The sequence below is a fragment of the Pecten maximus genome, chromosome 19, assembly GCF_902652985.1.
Source record: "Pecten maximus chromosome 19, xPecMax1.1, whole genome shotgun sequence".
NCBI classification, from domain to species: domain Eukaryota; kingdom Metazoa; phylum Mollusca; class Bivalvia; order Pectinida; family Pectinidae; genus Pecten; species Pecten maximus.
Genome location: NC_047033.1, coordinates 354,957 through 373,365, shown reverse-complemented (window position 1 = coordinate 373,365; position 18,409 = coordinate 354,957). Strand labels below are relative to the sequence as shown.

Sequence of the window (18,409 nt, the reverse complement as noted above, 5' to 3'; positions counted from 1 at the left end):
TTTTGCACGAATGATGAATTCTGGGACAGGAAAAGTGGGACCCAATGGATGAAATAAACGTAATTTCTTTTAAATCGCTGTTTGGTTTTTCTCATTATCACCAAAATATCCAGTTCAGTGATGTAGGTCCCTATGGCCTCCTGCTTGTGAATATACCAAACTCCCTCAACTTCAAAGAAAACTTTGATATAATAATCCTACGTACATTGGCAAACTGACAAACTAAATTAATTCCATTGACTGTTAATGCATCCGATGTAGACGATGAATAGCAACTGTCTGAGAGGGCGTCGCCTCCTCAAGTGGGCTTTATAACAGAATTAACTATATAACTGAGGATTGTAGGAATAAAAGACGGAGGGTCGTTGAACTGTAGAAATGACGGATGTAGGTTTTTATAGCTGTAGAAATGTAGGACTGTAGGGTTATAGGGATATAGGATCGTAAGTTGTTAGATTGTAGAAGTGTAGAAAGATTAAACATCTTACAAAAGTGAAAATAATGTTGTTAAATAGTAACATTTTGGAGTTTGGTATACCGATATATCACAGAAATGTAGCAATCTCAAAGAGGTTCACAAACTATTGTTCGTTGCTAATGAGCCTTTAGCAACAAGCCAATGATTTTCTCAATTTGGAGCATATAACCGAAGCTGCCTTTCGGCGTTAACAGCTTATACACGACATTTCTTGCATTGTCCTACCACTCATTTACGACTGAGTCGACTGGAACGCAACGGAGTAAAGCATCTTGTTCCAGGATACAACAAAAGACTCGTGCAGGCCTCGAACTACTTTTAGTAACCCTTCGGCCACGTAGTTCTGTGTCCTACAACTAAACTACCGTGCTTCCGATATATTCTTCAATGTAGTCCTTAATGACTTAACTGATTTTGACCAAATTTGGGCAAAAGCATCCTTGGGGGACGGAGAACAAAGTTCTAATGTATGTAGTGATGAAGGCCACAATGTGATATATATCTCTCAGTGTAGATGTACTTTGCATGATGAATATTTTTTTTGAAATTCATAAGTTTACTTAGGTTATCTCATTTAGGTTCTTGAAGACCGAAAGACAACATATGTCCCGTTACATAACAAAATTCAGGCCACCTGAGGTAACCCTAACCCTAACCTTAACCCCTCTTGAAGACCGAAAGACAACATATGTTTTGTTACATAACAAAATCCGGCTCACCTACTTACAAATGTGTGCTTACATAAATAATATTATCAGTGGAGTGTAATATAGTCATATTTACCTTTTATCAACAGCAATCCGAATGGTCATGAAACATCGTCTCAGTGTTAAAAATATCCTGTATTCATACCAGATACGAACATATTGTTTAAGATATGTTTTAAATAAATTACTTTATGACTTCAAACAAATCGCCACAAGATGCCCAATAGGTGTATTGCTTACCATGATCTGCGGATTATGAGGTGAATATTTTGCTGGAAGATAATTCACAGCTGTTTGAAGTCATGGATGTAGAGCTCATATTTTGGTCTTCGGGGAACAAATCATGAAATCTTAGTTCATTCAATCCGTGCGATCTGGAAAGTAGTATTTAGTATTGCATAATACTGACCCAATTTCATGAACCTGGGACATTTAGTAATAGAGACTCTTTATATTGATACCAAATATACTTTTACTGTCGGAAATATCCTTTCAAATATGATCAGGGAAACTAATAACAAAAAGACTAAAATTGACTCCATTTAAAACTCTTTTACCAGCATACATATCAATGATATACATTTACATTAACAGAGATTCCAGAGTGATCTTGGCGCTCACCATCGAATGATATCTATTAGTTCCATATCAGACTTATTTACTCTCTACTTTTCCCTTCTTTCTTGTTTTCCTTGTTTTACATTGTAGTACTATAGGACTGTCCGACTGTAGGATTTTAGTGCTGTAAGACTTCCGACTGTATGATTGTAGTACTGTAGGACTGTCTGACTGTAGGATTGTAGTACTGTAGGACTGTCCGACTAGGATTGTAGTACTGTAGGAGTGTCCGACTGTAGGATTTTAGTGCTGTAAGACTTCCGACTGTATGATTGTAGTACTGTAGGACTGTCTGACTGTAGGATTGTAGTACTGTAGGACTGTCCGACTAGGATTGTAGTACTGTAGGAGTGTCCGACTGTAGGATTTTAGTGCTGTAAGACTTCCGACTGTATGATTGTAGTACTGTATGACTGTCTGACTGTAGGATTATAGTACTGTATGACTGTCTGACTGTAGGATTGTAGTACTGTAGGACTGTCTGACTGTAGGATTGTAGTACTGTATGACTGTCTGACTGTAGGATTATAGTACTGTATGACTGTCTGACTGTAGGATTGTAGTACTGTAGGACTGTCTGACTGTAGGATTGTAGTACTGTAGGACTGTCTGACTGTAGGATTGTAGTACTGTAGGACTGTCTGACTGTAGGATTGTAGTACTGTAGGACTGTCTGACTGTATGATTGTAGTACTGTAGGACTGTCTGACTGTAGGATTGTAGTACTGTAGGACTGTCCGACTGTAGGATTGTAGTACTGTAGGACTGTCTGACTGTAGGATTGTAGTACTGTAGGACTGTCTGACTGTATGATTGTAGTACTGTAGGACTGTCTGACTGTAGGATTGTAGTACTGTAGGACTGTCCGACTAGGATTGTAGTACTGTAGGACTGTCTGACTGTAGGATTGTAGTACTGTAGGACTGTCTGACTGTAGGATTATAGTACTGTAGGACTGTCCGACTGTAGGATTGTAGTACTGTAGGACTGTCTGACTGTAGGATTGTAGTACTGTAGGACTGTCTGACTGTAGGATTGTAGTACTGTAAGACTGTCCGACTGTAGGATTGTAGTACTGTAGGACTGTCTGACTGTAGGATTGTAGTACTGTAGGACTGTCCGACTGTATGATTGTAGTACTGTAGGACTGTCTGACTGTAGGATTGTAGTAATGTAGGACTGTCTGACTGTAGGATTGTAGTACTGTATGACTGTCCGACTGTAGGATTGTAGTACTGTAGGACTGTCTGACTGTAGGATTGTAGTACTGTAGTACTGTAGGACTGTCCGACTGTATGATTGTAGTACTGTAGGACCGTCCGACTGTAGGATTGTAGTACTGTAGGACTGTCCGACTGTAGGATTGTAGTACTGTAGGACTGTCCGACTGTAGGATTGTAGTACTGTAGGAGTGTCCGACTGTAGGATTGTAGTACTGTATGACTGTCCGACTGTAGGATTGTAGTACTGTAGGACTGTCCGACTGTAGGATTATAGTACTGTAGGACTGTCCGACTGTAGGATTGTAGTACTGTAGGACTGTCTGACTGTAGGATTGTAGTACTGTATTACTGTCTGACTGTAGGATTATAGTACTGTAGGACTGTTCGACTGTAGGACTATAGATTGAATGAGTCGACTCCTGTAGGATACTAAGATTTTAGCACAGGTCTGTGGGATTGTAGTATTGTAGGATTGTAGGATTGTAAGAGTTAATTACTATGATATTGTAAGACTGTTGCACCGTATAATTACACAAAAGATTAATACGTAAATGAATTACCACTTTACCACAAAATGAGATACATCAGTGTAGATGTACTTTGCATCATGTATATTTTTTAAGTGACGTAAGTTTACGTAGGTTATCTCATTTAGATTCTTGTAGACGGAAAGATAACATATGTCCAGTTACCTAACCATATGGGGTAACCTACTTACAAATAGGTGCTTACATAAATAATGTTATCAGTGGAGATCAATGTATTTATATACCTTTTATCAACAACACTCCTAGTAATAATGAAAGAAAAACTCTTATTATTAAGAATTTACTCGTTTTATACCAAATACGTTTGTATTGTTTAAGATATGTATTCTGCTGCAAATAAATTACTTTCTGACATCAGGCAAATCGCAACCAGAGGTCCAATGGTGCATTACTTACCCTGTTCTTCAGGTTATGAAGCGAATATTTTGTTGGAAGATTGAATTTCAAAGTCGATTTAGGTCTTGGATTTAGAGTTCAAATTTTGGTCTTCAGGAGCAAATCATGAATTCTTAGCTCATTCAATCCGTGTGATGTTGCAAGTGGTATCTAGTATTACCAATCAGAATCAAAATCAGAAGCTAAGAAACCCTACATGATAGATTTATTATCATTTATTTTTATGAACACATTAAACCACATCATAGTTCTGAATGTCCAAGTCGACCATACCTAATACCACGAACATGGCGGTTGTTAGCGAAATATGCATCAAAATAGAATCTAAATTAGGTTTGTTTTAAACCTTTTGGCTTTTGGACGTGAATGGCTAATTGGTTTTCAAATGTATCTAGTATCCTAAATAGTATAGGATACTGGCTACTTGGGCATACAACCCCATGGTTTCCTGCCTAGTAGGACACTGGCAATAATAATCCTTTGTTGGATAAATGGTGTCAGACCTGCCATGCTGGATTCAAATATTGTACTTTGCCTCAAATGAATCTGACATCGTACAATGTTCCGTGAGTGCCGATAGATCCAGATCTCGTTCCCACCATGTTGACTGAGGTGCTCAGTGATATTTGGTATGTGTAACAGGATAGTGTTCGGAGGTATTCCATGTCTAACGTAGGAAACTCATAATTATCCGCAGTTGCATCTAGTTTGTCAAATAGTGACGTGGTCCTTCTGGAAACATCTTACTCATCTTTCACACGATGAGTTATGAAGTTGTAAATAGTTTTAGACAAGATGTGTTTTAATAACTCATCCGTGATATGACTTCACTACCTATCTGGATGCAGTGATAAGTCTATCAAGGTTAGTTTGAAGGTCGCCATGATGTGTCTGCTTTTTAGAAACGACGGCATCTTTGTAGTCAAACCACATGATTCTATATCTTGCAAAATATCCATTAATCAACCACGACATTGTCACCTTCCTCCAGCAACGAAATACAATCCTTGTTGGCCTTTATAATCTTCGCATCAATATCGTTTCCAGGGATAGGTCCTACTATGTCCAGAATGTAACAATCAGGCAGGGCTTTTGGCCACCGTATTATATTCTCTGGAGTTTGTTATCAGAACTCTTAGGAATAAAGAGATATGTGCCGTCAAGTATGACAGTCGCCAGCTGGCCAAAAATGCTTCGGATCTCACTGTGAGGAACAATAGTTATGTCTAATGCTTTTACTTGGAATACAGTGTTTTCTTATATTTGCAACTAATTTCTACGGATTATTACTATCTACCGTTACCTGGCAAACTTTACGACTGTTGCAGTGTATGACTGTATGATTATATGATTGTACAACTCTACGACTGTTGTAGTGTAGGACTTATGATTGTAGGATTGTACAACTCTACGACTGTTGTAGTGTAGGACTTATGATTGTAGGATTGTACGACTTTACGACTGTCGGAGTGTAGGACTTATGATTGTAGGATTATATGATTGTATGATTTTACGACTGTCGGAGTGTAGGACTTATGATTGTAGGATTGTACAACTCTACGACTGTCGGAGTGTAGGACTTATGATTATAGGAATGTACGACTTTACGACTGTTGTAGTGTAGGACTATGATTGTAGGATTGTACAACTCTACGACTGTCGGAGTGTAGGACTTATGATTGTAGGAATGTACGACTTTACGACTGTCGGAGTGTAGGACTTATGATTGTAGGATTGTACAACTCTACGACTGTCGGAGTGTAGGACTTATGATTGTAGGAATGTACGACTTTACGACTGTCGGAGTGTAGGACTTATGATTGTAGGATTGTACAACTCTACGACTGTCGGAGTGTAGGACTTATGATTATAGGAATGTACGACTTTACGACTGTTGTAGTGTAGGACTTATGATTGTAGGATTGTACAACTCTACGACTGTCGGAGTGTAGGACTTATGATTGTAGGAATGTACGACTTTACGACTGTCGGAGTGTAGGACTTATGATTGTAGGATTGTACAACTCTACGACTGTCGGAGTGTAGGACTTATGATTGTAGGAATGTACGACTTTACGAATGTCGGAGTGTAGGACTTATGATTGTAGGATTGTACAACTCTACGACTGTCGGAGTGTAGGACTTATGATTGTAGGAATGTACGACTTTACGACTGTTGTAGTGTAGGACTTATGATTGTAGGATTGTACAACTCTACGACTGTCGGAGTGTAAGACTTATGATTGTAGGAATGTACGACTTTACGACTGTCGGAGTGTAGGACTTATGATTGTAGGATTGTACAACTCTACGACTGTCGGAGTGTAGGACTTATGATTGTAGGAATGTACGACTTTACGACTGTCGGAGTGTAGGACTTATGATTGTAGGAATGTACGACTTTACGACTGTTGTAGTGTAGGACTTATGATTGTAGGATTGTACGACTTTACGACTGTCGGAGTGTAGGACTGTAGGATTGTTCAACTTTACGACTGCCGAAAAGTAGGATTGTAGACCTGTAGGATTGTAGACCTGTAGGATTGAAGACCTGTAGGATTGTAGACCTGTAGGATTGTAGACCTGTAGGATTGTAGACCTGTAGACCTGTAGGAATGTAGACCTGCAGGATTGTGGACCTGCAGGATTGTAGACCTGTAGGATATTAGACATGTAGGATTGTAGAACTGTAGGATTGTAGACCTGTAGACCTGTAGGATTGTAACCCTGTAGGATTGTAGATCTGTAGGATTGTAGAACTGTAGGATTGTAGACCTGTAGGATTATAGACCTGTAGGATTGTATACATATAGTATTGTAGACCTGTAGGACTGTAGACCTGTAGGATTGTAGACCTGTGGGATTGTAGACCTGTAGGATTGTAGACCTGTAGGATTGTAGACCTGTAGGATTGTAGACTTGTAGGATTGTAGACCTGTAGGATTGTAGACTTGTAGGATTGTAGACCTGTAGGATTGTAGACCTGAAGGATTGTAGACCTGTAGGATTGTAGACCTGTAGGATTATATATTTGCACGAAAGATATCAATTTTAATAAACGTGTGATTTTTCATAGAAATGTTCAAAATCAATTTATTGTACTTCAAAATTAAATCAAAGTTACGTAAGTCTGCTAAAGTTATCTCATTTAGGTTTATGTAGTCCGAACAAGACCATATGTCCAGTTGCATAACAATATGCAAATCACCTTCTTACAATTGTGTGTATTCTTTTAAGGCATATGATGTAAATGCAGTGTAATGTAGTAATATATACCTTTTATCAAAAGTAATCCGAATGATTATGAACATCCCCTCATTAAAATGTCCTCTTTTTATACCAGTTTATTGTTTTTCCTTGACAAAATGGCTATGGCATAAAACAGATCGCAACAAGAGGCCCAATGGGTGTATTGTTTACTCTGTTCTGCAGGTCATAAAGTGAAGATTTTGATGGGAAAATGAACAAACAATTCAATCTTTATAAATTTCATGGATTAAGAGCTCAAATTCTGGTCTTCTGGAAGCTCATTCCATCTATTTGATAATGAAAGTGGTGTCTAGTATTGATAGCCCCAAATAAAAGCATTCTTCAGACACTATTTAATCTAGGACAATTGGATATCGATAAATTATTTATACTGATATAACAAATACTATAACTGTTGAAAATATTTAGGGACTGTATGGTCATAGGATTGCATGAATGTTTAAATGTAGGATTGTTTGATTGAAGGACCGTAGGATCGTCCGACCTTCGAATTGTATGGCACAATATTTGTAGGATCATGGGATTATAGGACTATGGGAATGTGGGATTGTGTGAGTGTATGATCGCAGGACTGTAGGACTGTCGGACTGTCGGACTTAAGGAAGGCAGAAATGCATGACTGTTTACCTGAGTGTAGAAGTGTAGGACTGTTTACCTGAGGAGTGTAGAAGTGTAGGACTGTAGGGTTTTAAGACTGTATGATTGTATAATTTTAGAACTGTGGGACTATAGTATTGTACGACTGTGGGACGGTAGAATTGAAGGATTTAAGATTGATATATTATTGGACGGTAGGATTGACCAATTTCAGGATTGTATGACTAAATGTTTGTAGGATCGTCGTGTTGAATAAGTGTAGGACTGTAGGATTGAAGGAATGTATGATCATAAGATAATAGGACAGTACGATTAACGAATGTAAGATTTTATGATTATGTTGCTGTAAGACTGCATGTTTTCAGTAATATAAGAAGGAAGCACTGTAAAGCTGTCCTACTGTAGGATTGTAGTACTGTAGGACTGTCCGACTAGGATTGTAGTACTGTAGGACTGTCCGACTGTAGGATTTTAGTGCTGTAGGACTGTCCGACTAGGATTGTAGTACTGTAGGACTGTCCGACTGTAGGATTGTAGTACTGTAGGACTGTCTGACTGTAGGATTGTAGTACTGTAGGACTGTCTGACTGTAGGATTGTAGTACTGTAAGTCTGTCTGACTGTAGGATTGTAGTACTGTAGGACTGTCCGACTAGGATTGTAGTACTGTAGGACTGTCCGACTAGGATTATAGTACTGTAGGACTGTCCGACTAGGATTGTAGTACTGTAGGACTGTCCGACTGTAGGATTGTAGTACTGTAGGACTGTCCGACTAGGATTGTAGTACTGTAGGACTGTCCGACTAGGATTATAGTACTGTAGGACTGTCCGACTAGGATTGTAGTACTGTAGGACTGTCCGACTGTAGGATTGTAGTACTGTAGGACTGTCCGACTAGGATTGTAGTACTGTAGGACTGTCCGACTGTAGGATTGTAGTACTGTATGACTGTCCGACTGTAGGATTGTAGTACTGTAGGACTGTCCGACAAGGATTGTAGTACTGTAGGACTGTCCGACTGTAGGATTGTAGTACTGTAGGAGTGTCCGACTGTAGGATTGTAGTACTGTAGGACTGTCTGACTGTAGGATTGTAGTACTGTAGGACTGTCTGACTGTAGGATTGTAGTACTGTAGGACTGTCTGACTGTAGGATTGTAGTACTGTAGGACTGTCCGACTGTAGGATTGTAGGACTGTAGGACTGTCCGACTGTAGGATTGTAGTACTGTAGGACTGTCCGACAAGGATTGTAGTACTGTAGGACTGTCCGACTGTAGGATTGTAGTACTGTAGGAGTGTCTGACTGTAGGATTGTAGTACTGTAGGACTGTCTGACTGTAGGATTGTAGTACTGTAGGACTGTCTGACTGTAGGATTGTAGTACTGTAGGACTGTCTGACTGTAGGATTGTAGTACTGTAGGACTGTCTGACTGTAGTATTGTAGTACTGTAGGACTGTCCGACTGTAGGATTGTAGTACTGTAGGACTGTCTGACTGTAGGATTGTAGTACTGAAGGACTGTCCGACTGTAGGATTGTAGGACTGTAGGACTGTCCGACTGTAGGATTGTAGTACTGTAGGACTGTCCGACAAGGATTGTAGTACTGTAGGACTGTCCGACAAGGATTGTAGTACTGTAGGACTGTCCGACTGTAGGATTGTAGTACTGTAGGAGTGTCTGACTGTAGGATTGTAGTACTGTAGGACTGTCTGACTGTAGTATTGTAGTACTGTAGGACTGTCCGACTGTAGGATTGTAGTACTGTAAGACTGTCCGACTGTAGGATTGTAGTACTGTAAGACTGTCCGACTGTAGGATTGTAGTACTGTAGGACTGTCCGACTGTAGGCTTGTAGTACTGTAGGACTGTCCGACTGTAGGATTGTAGTACTGTAGGATTGTAGTACTGTAGGATTATAGTACTGTAGGATTGTAGTACTGTAGGATTGTAGTACTGTAGGACTGTCTGACTGTAGGATTGTAGTACTGTAGGAGTGTCTGACTGTAGGATTGTAGTACTGTAGGACTGTCTGACTGTATGATTGTAGTACTGTAGGACGGTCTGACTGTAGGATTGTAGTACTGTAGGACTGTCCGACTGTAGGATTGTAGTACTGTAGGACTGTCTGACTGTAGGATTGTAGTACTGTAGGACTGTCCGACTGTAGGATTGTAGTACTGTAGGACTGTCTGACTGTAGGATTGTAGTACTGTAGGACTGTCCGACTGTAGGATTGTAGTACTGTAGGACTGTCTGACTGTAGGATTGTAGTACTGTAGGACTGTCTGACTGTAGGATTGTAGTACTGTAGGACTGTCCGACTGTAGGATTGTAGTACTGTAGGACTGTCTGACTGTAGGATTGTAGTACTGTAGGACTGTCCGACTGTAGGATTGTAGTACTGTATGACTGTCCGACTGTAGGATTGTAGTACTGTAGGACTGTCCGACAAGGATTGTAGTACTGTAGGACTGTCTGACTGTAGGATTGTAGTACTGTAGGACTGTCTGACTGTAGGATTGTAGTAATGTAGGACGGTCTGACTGTAGGATTGTAGTACTGTAGGACTGTCCGACTGTAGGATTGAAGTACTGTAGGACTGTCTGACTGTATGATTTTAGTACTGTAGGACTGTCTGACTGTAGGATTGTAGTACTGTAGGACTGTCCGACTGTAGGATTGTAGTACTGTAGGACTGTCTGACTGTATGAGTGTAGTACTGTAGGACTGTCTGACTGTAGGATTGTAGTACTGTAGGACTGTCCGACTGTAGGATTGTAGTACTGTATGACTGTCCGACTGTAGTATTGTAGTACTGTAGGACTGTCTGACTGTAGGATTGTAGTACTGTAGGACTGTCTGACTGTAGGATTGTAGTACTGTAGGACTGTCTGACTGTAGGATTGTAGTACTGTAGGACTGTCTGACTAGGATTGTAGTACTGTAGGACTCTCCGACTGTATGATTGTAGAACTGTAGGACTGTCCGACTGTAGGATTGTAGTACTGTAGGATTGTCTGACTGTAGGATTATAGTACTGTAGGACTGTTCGACTGTAGGACTATAGATTGAATGAGTCGACTTCTGTAGGATACTAAGATTTTAGCACAGGTCTGTGGGATTGTAGTATTGTAGGATTGTAGGATTGTAAGAGTTAATTACTATAATATTGTAAGACTGTTGCACCGTATAATTACACAAAAGATTAATACGTAAATGAATTACCACTTTACCACAAAATGAGATACATCAGTGTAGATGTACTTTGCATCATGTATATTTTTTAAGTTACGTAAGTTTACGTAGGTTATCTCATTTAGATTCTTGTAGACGGAAAGATAACATATGTCCAGTTACCTAACCATATGGGGTAACCTACTTACAAATAGGTGCTTACATAAATAATGTTATCAGTGGAGATCAATGTATTTATATACCTTTTATCAACAACACTCCTAGTAATAATGAAAGAAAAACTCTCATTATTAAGAATTTACTCGTTTTATACCAAATACGTTTGTATTGTTTAAGATATGTATTCTGCTGAAAATAAATTACTTTCTGACATCAGGCAAATCGCAACCAGAGGTCCAATGGTGCATTACTTACCCTGTTCTTCAGGTTATGAAGCGAATATTTTGTTGGAAGATTGAATTTCAAAGTCGATTTAGGTCTTGGATTTAGAGTTCAAATTTTGGTCTTCAGGAGCAAATCATGAATTCTTAGCTCATTCAATCCGTGTGATGTTGCAAGTGGTATCTAGTATTACCAATCAGAATCAAAATCAGAAGCTAAGAAACCCTACATGATAGATTTATTATCATTTATTTTTATGAACACATTAAACCACATCATAGTTCTGAATGTCCAAGTCGACCATACCTAATACCACGAACATGGCGGTTGTTAGCGAAATATGCATCAAAATATAATCTAAATTAGGTTTGTTTTAAACCTTTTGGCTTTTGGACGTGAATGGCTAATTGGTTTTCAAATGTATCTAGTATCCTAAATAGTATAGGATACTGGCTACTTGGGCATACAACCCCATGGTTTCCTGCCTAGTAGGACACTGGCAATAATAATCATTTGTTGGATAAATGGTGTCAGACCTGCCATGCTGGATTCAAATATTGTATTTTGCCTCAAATGAATCTGACATCGAACAATGTTCCGTGAGTGCCGATAGATCCAGATCTCGTTCCCATCATGTTGACTGAGGTGCTCAGTGATATTTGGTATGTGTCACAGGATATTGTTCGAAGGTATTCCGTATAGGATTGTAGGACTGTAGAATTTTAGCGTTGTAGGATTGTAGAATTTTAGCGTTGTAGGATTGTAGGACTGTAGAATTTAGCGTTGTAGGATTGTAGGATTGTAGGACTGTAGAATGTTAGCGTTGTAGGATTGTAGGACTGTAGAATTTAGCGTTGTAGGATTGTAGGATTGTAGGACTGTAGAATTTTAGCGTTTAGGATTGTAGAATTTTAGTGTTGTAGGATTGTAGGATTGTAGACTTTTAGCGTTGTAGGATTGTAGAATGTAGCGTTGTAGGATTGTAGGACTGTTGAATTTTAGCGTTGTAGGACTGTAGAATTTTAGTGTTGTAGGATTGTAGGATTGTAGACTTTTAGCGTTGTAGGATTGTAGGACTTAGCGTTGGAGGACTGCAGGACTGTAGCATTTGAGCGTTGTATGATTGTAGGATTGCATTTTAGACGTAGAATTGAATAAATTACCATTTTTACCATCAAAATGAGATACAACCCTCAGCGTATATGTTCTTCGCATTCACATATAAACTTTAAAAGTTTACGTAAGTTACATCATTTAAGTTCTTGTAGAGCGAACGACAACATGTGTCAAGATACCTAACAAGGTGTGGGTCACCTACTTACAAGTTTGTGCTTACATAAACAATATTATCAAGGGAGTGTAAAGTATTTATACGTGCCTTTTATCAATAGCACTCCTCACAGTCATGACACATACTCTGATTCCTATATTTATACCAGACGACAAACCATGGATAAACGGTTATGTAAGAAGGGAAATAAAGCGTAGAAATAGATTAAGGAAGCATTTTATAAGTGTTAAATCACCATAGTCGGAAATTTAATACAAGCGTGCCAGAAAAAAATAAGTTACATACTCAAACACGCTAAAACTCTCTTCTACAATAATGTTGATGGATTTATAAACGATAGTTCAGCTTACCCTAGAACATATTGGATACTAATGCGCATGCTCTTGAAAGGTAATACCACTACTACTCTTCCTCCTAAACCTAACAACAAACTGCCTTACCTCGGACAAATATGAGAAATCCAATATTCTTAATAAAAGAATTTTAATCTGTTTTTGACTTAGATGACCCTGACGATTATACATCCTACTTTGAAACCCAGACTGACACATCCCTTTCTGAAATTATCATAAACAAACAAGATGTTGCTGATACAAGCTGATACAATAGATACTCTAGACACTAACAAAGCCGCAGGTCCTGATGGAATTAGTCATGAGATGATGACAATACTTACCCGGAAATAAACACACCTCTTACCCTTATGTTCAACGAATCCCTTCGTACTTTTGTATTTCCCAATTCATGGAAGCTAGTCCATGTCACACCATTTTTTTTTAAAAGGACAACCTGAACTGGCTAACAACTATAGACTATATAACTTATTAGCTGTCTTGGAAAAATCTTCGAACGAATTATCCATAAACATATTTACAGCTGTCTTTTTGGGAGCAAATAATCTTCCATCTGGCTTCCTACCTAACCAATCTTCTACCCACCAACTAATCGAACTTTATCATAACATATTTCCTGCCTTTGAAATCAATTAATATACTGCTATAGAGTTAGGCATAAGGGTATCCCAATAAAACTAATAAAATACGGGATAGGAGGCAAACTTTTGGAATGGTTAAGAAATATTCAACTAATAGACGCCAATCAGTTGTTCTACAAAATGCTATTTCTTTGCAAGTATACATGAAAGCTGGGGTCCTCGGGGATCTGTGTTAGGCCCAATTATTTTCCTAATATATATAAACGATTTATCTAATACACTTCTATATATCATTAGGCTCTTTGCCGACGATACCGCACTGACACATTCTTCCAAACATATTAAGTAATTAGCTTTGACATGGAACAAATGAATCTTTGGTAGAACAAAATGGCTATTGAATTTCAATCCTACTCAAACCGAAATACTCTTGGTTTCTAACACAACTATACCTTCTAACCCACAATTTATTTTCGATAAAACGCCAATCCCTGTTGTTAACAATCATAAACATCTAGGTGTAGTTATTGATAGCAGTTGCACATGGAATTCCTACATAGAAGACATTTTAAACAAAACTACAAAATATATAGTAATTTTTAAGAATATTCGCTATATAAATTGTTGTTGCCTGGACGCTTGAACGTCCAGGCATATAATATATCAGCGACGATTGGTAGAAATATAGTAGCCTGCTCCATGGTAAACCGGATGCACTGTGAATTTTAGATAAGGGACAAAATGTGTACGATGTTTGGCTTCGGAGCCTGAACTATCAATCGCTATCCGTGGCAGATTAATTGCGCATGCCCAACAAATTCTTTTCCGGTACAGCAGCAGAAGCAGCGTGGTGTGTCTGGTCAAAGTGAAGCAACTACAGCGTGGAAAGGTAAGTGTAATGACGACATTGAAATGTGAATGATGAGAGTATAGCTATCCCAAGCTGGTATTTAATAGTAAACTGCAGTCATTATTATCCGCAGACAGATTAGTGTTACTGTGTTTTTACACACAGAACTCTGGGTTGTGCTGAGAGCGTGACCTACATAGTGATACACGACAGATTGCGGTGGACTGGGAGTGGGAAAGACAAGGGGGTGTATTTGGAAATTTAATAGGAGGGTCGGATAAGCTCTGCTCATAATTGGCTGTAGTGTTCTGTGTGCCGGCGGCTCTGTTATATACCAGATTTCGGTGGACCCTCTAATTTGTTACTGAAAAGGTGCTTTTAAGCCAATGTTTCTCAAAATGTTGCCATTATATTCGCCATCACTCGACACATTTATGATTTATGTAAAAAAAAATATTAACCCAACCAAGTCATATGTAAGATACCAATAATCAGGGGCTTACACTTGGTTAGCATATCAACATATTTTGGATCATTAACTACAAATGTATGTGAAATTGTAGGCTGTAATTAATATTATTAACTGCAAGTTCTTCTTTTCTATATACTTCAGATCATAAGCCATGATGCCACCCTAGATGATCTCACTAACGATGACGATGATAACGCCCCTGCAGATTGTACAGTTCGGGGCACTATAGTTGGCGTTTTTGAAGTGGACCCATACTTGGCGTGTCCCAAGTCGACTTGCAATAACAAAAAACTAATAACAATAGAAAAGAAAGGGACATTAGCCATGCATTGCCCGACATGTTCACTCCAATGCAGAGGAAGCTCATCAAGCTGGTTCGCCAGGGCATCTGTTTTTTTTTGAGTCCGATGACGGAACCACCAAAAAAGTTCAAATCTTCAAGCCAGAGCTCATTAAGATGCTTTCCGCAAAAAATATGGAACCTGAAACAGGACTGGATCGCACGGAACTATTGGACACGATGATGAAATTAATTCCGATTGATATAAAGTGCCATATTGAAAACAATATTATCAAGAATCTCGTTTGCAAACGCCCCCTACAACCAACTAGTGCCACAGAAGTGTGTCTGTGAAACTTCCATACCTTTAACCACCGTTCACATTTTATATGTAAAGTGCTAGTAGATTTGCTTAGATTTTTTGCTTTTTGCTTTTTATAAAACATTTTGTATCACTTGTTTCAATTGATTAGAAAGCATATTGTACATCGTTTAACAAAGTTTCTGTCAGATCCGTAAGTTTTTGCAATATAAGATTATTGCCTTTCTGTATATCTTATATCACTAGGAGTACATCTTTGTGTTTTAATGTAAAGTGCTGGTAGATTTGCTTAGATTTTTTGATTTTTATTAGTCTTTTTGTACCATTTGTTTCAATTGCTTAGAAAGCATGTTGTAGATCGTTTAATGATGTATTTTTTCTGTTGCATAAATATTTTGCAATTTCAATGATTTAAGATATTTTTACAAAGTATTAAAATATTGCCCACACTGATATTGAAAAGTGGGTACAATTTTCCAAATTAAAGGATGGGTCTAAATTATAGGAATAATCCATTTACAGTGGTTTCTTTAAAGAAAACATCTGGTACAAGTTGATTACATCATACTTATAATTCGTTAATACATTATACATTTTACTGATGCATCCATATATAATAGGCCTATACACATTTTAGTACCTAAAAGCCATTGTACAGTTATTTAAATTACACTGTATGTATCTTTCATACAACTTTTTCTACCACTTCCATATCTTGAAATTGTTCATTTTATCAATAAATACATTATACACCATTTAAATAGTTTGTCTCAAGTTTCTGAAGAAAACAAAATCCTGCCTGTATTTTATTTTAAACTTGCTGATCTAGCTATGGTACCCCAATGACTCCTTTACAGTACAAAATTAGATAATTTACCTATACATGAAACTACAGTATTCATGGTAATACATGTATATATGTTAACAAATCTGCTTATGTAAACTCCTGGAAAATTCCTGACAGCTTATACACCGTAAATTAATGTTCAGTTGTTCCAACGTTCTTTTAATATTAGCATGTATATTTTATTTTAATACTCAATGTAAAACAATCAATACTTCATACTCATATCCAATTTCCCATTTATATGTATACATGTTTTGTTTTATTTTAGACTTTAGAGCTAATACTAGTCATTCTTAAATAGCATCTAGTCACAATATTATGATATTAAAAAGAATAAATGTTTAAAACATATCTTAATTTAAATTTGTGGAGTTTCTTCTTTTCAATTGCCAGACAAAAATTTGACTTTAGAACCACTGGTGACCTCTACCATGACTTATATATATAAAATGGTCATTAACCAAAGTGTTTGACCCTTGCCATGACCTTCATGATACATTGGTATCAACTTGCATCCTACACCTATTGAGTAGTAATAGATTACGGTTCTGCCTCATGATCTTTTACTATCACCTTGGTGATAGACCTTTGTTGTATCTTAAAGGTCACAATAACTTAAGTTTCACCCCATGAAAGCATACATACATATGAGATGTTTTACTTTAACATAGTAGCAGTAATATTCCCAATTGTTTGTCTATATCGTCATAACTTCAATCAGTCATATCACAAATTTGCTACGTCCAGGTATTGTTGTCCTTTTTTGGAAGGACAGCAACTTGTTTTACTTATTATTTAAAAAGTATTTATGGTATCCCTAAGTATTATATCTAGGATAGTATCTTGTTATAACAACAATCGCTAGTTCATATTTACGTCTAAGAATCCTCTAATGCTGTTAGAAGTGATTTAATACGTCCTCTCCTGGGCGCTGACATCTTTGTTTATCTACCGATGTGTTAAGCTATGGAAGTATGTACGTAGGATATCATTGGTTGATTGTATATATCGCGTCGTGTCATTGGTCGGTCGGCTTTATACGATGGCCGATGTCAGCCTTCACGTTACTCGCATTTATGCGATGCGAGTAATCTGACATAGGCTACAATTACTTGATATGTTACTCTCATCTGATGCCATTAACCTGACATAGTAAAAAACACATGACGGCTTACTCTCATGTGATGCGAGTAACCTGACAGGCAAAATCACTTGACAGGTTACTAGCGTGTGATGCGAATAACTGTACACAGTCGCGAGGGAGATGACTGTACACTTACAAAACCCATTAACATTCCAATGTATAGTTTTACTAGACCTTTCAAAAGAGGCTATCATGGCGACTGTCGAATATCTACGTAATATACAATGGAGCTCGTGTAGTCTAGTCAATTCATGATTTGACCACAGACTAATTGCAACAGAACTTCTTTCTTATTTTACTTGTAGATTGGTATATTTATGTGGTAGAAAAAATCCCGAAAATCTAAATTGGAGGACATTGGACAAGAGATTTTATATGCAACACAAATAATCAAAGATAAGGTTTAAATTTGCAATGTTGATGTGAAACACATGTCAGCCTGGAATGTTAATGAGTTCTGCAAGTGCATTGTCACCTATTTCAATGTTGCGAACAATTACCCGTATCACATGAGAGTGACCCGTCATGTGATTTTTTTACTATGTCAGGTTACTCACATCACATGAGAGTAACCTGTCATGTAATTTTACTATGTCAGGTTACTCACATCACATGAGAGTAACCCGTCATGTAATTTTACTATGTCAGGTTACTCACATCACATGAGAGTAACACGTCATGTGATTTTTACTATGTCGGGTTACTCGCATCACATGAGAGTAACCCGTCATGTGATTTTTACTATGTCAGGTTACTCGTATCACATGAGAGTAACCCGTCATGTGATTTTACTATGTCAGATTACTCGCATCACATGAGAGTAACCCGTCATGTGATTTTACTATGTCAGGT

General features: G+C 37.9%; 1 protein-coding gene across 1 annotated transcript; it reads left to right on the top strand.

The window, feature by feature from the left end:
* The first annotated feature begins 378 nt into the window (after nucleotides 1-378).
* On the top strand, nucleotides 379-16,764 carry LOC117318021. Its single transcript, XM_033872998.1, is given in 4 exon segments — nucleotides 379-387; nucleotides 14,409-14,531; nucleotides 15,106-15,360; nucleotides 15,362-16,764. Coding segments are annotated over 4 exon segments (624 nt in total). The 3' UTR covers nucleotides 15,599-16,764.
* Nucleotides 16,765-18,409: the final 1,645 nt, after the last annotated feature.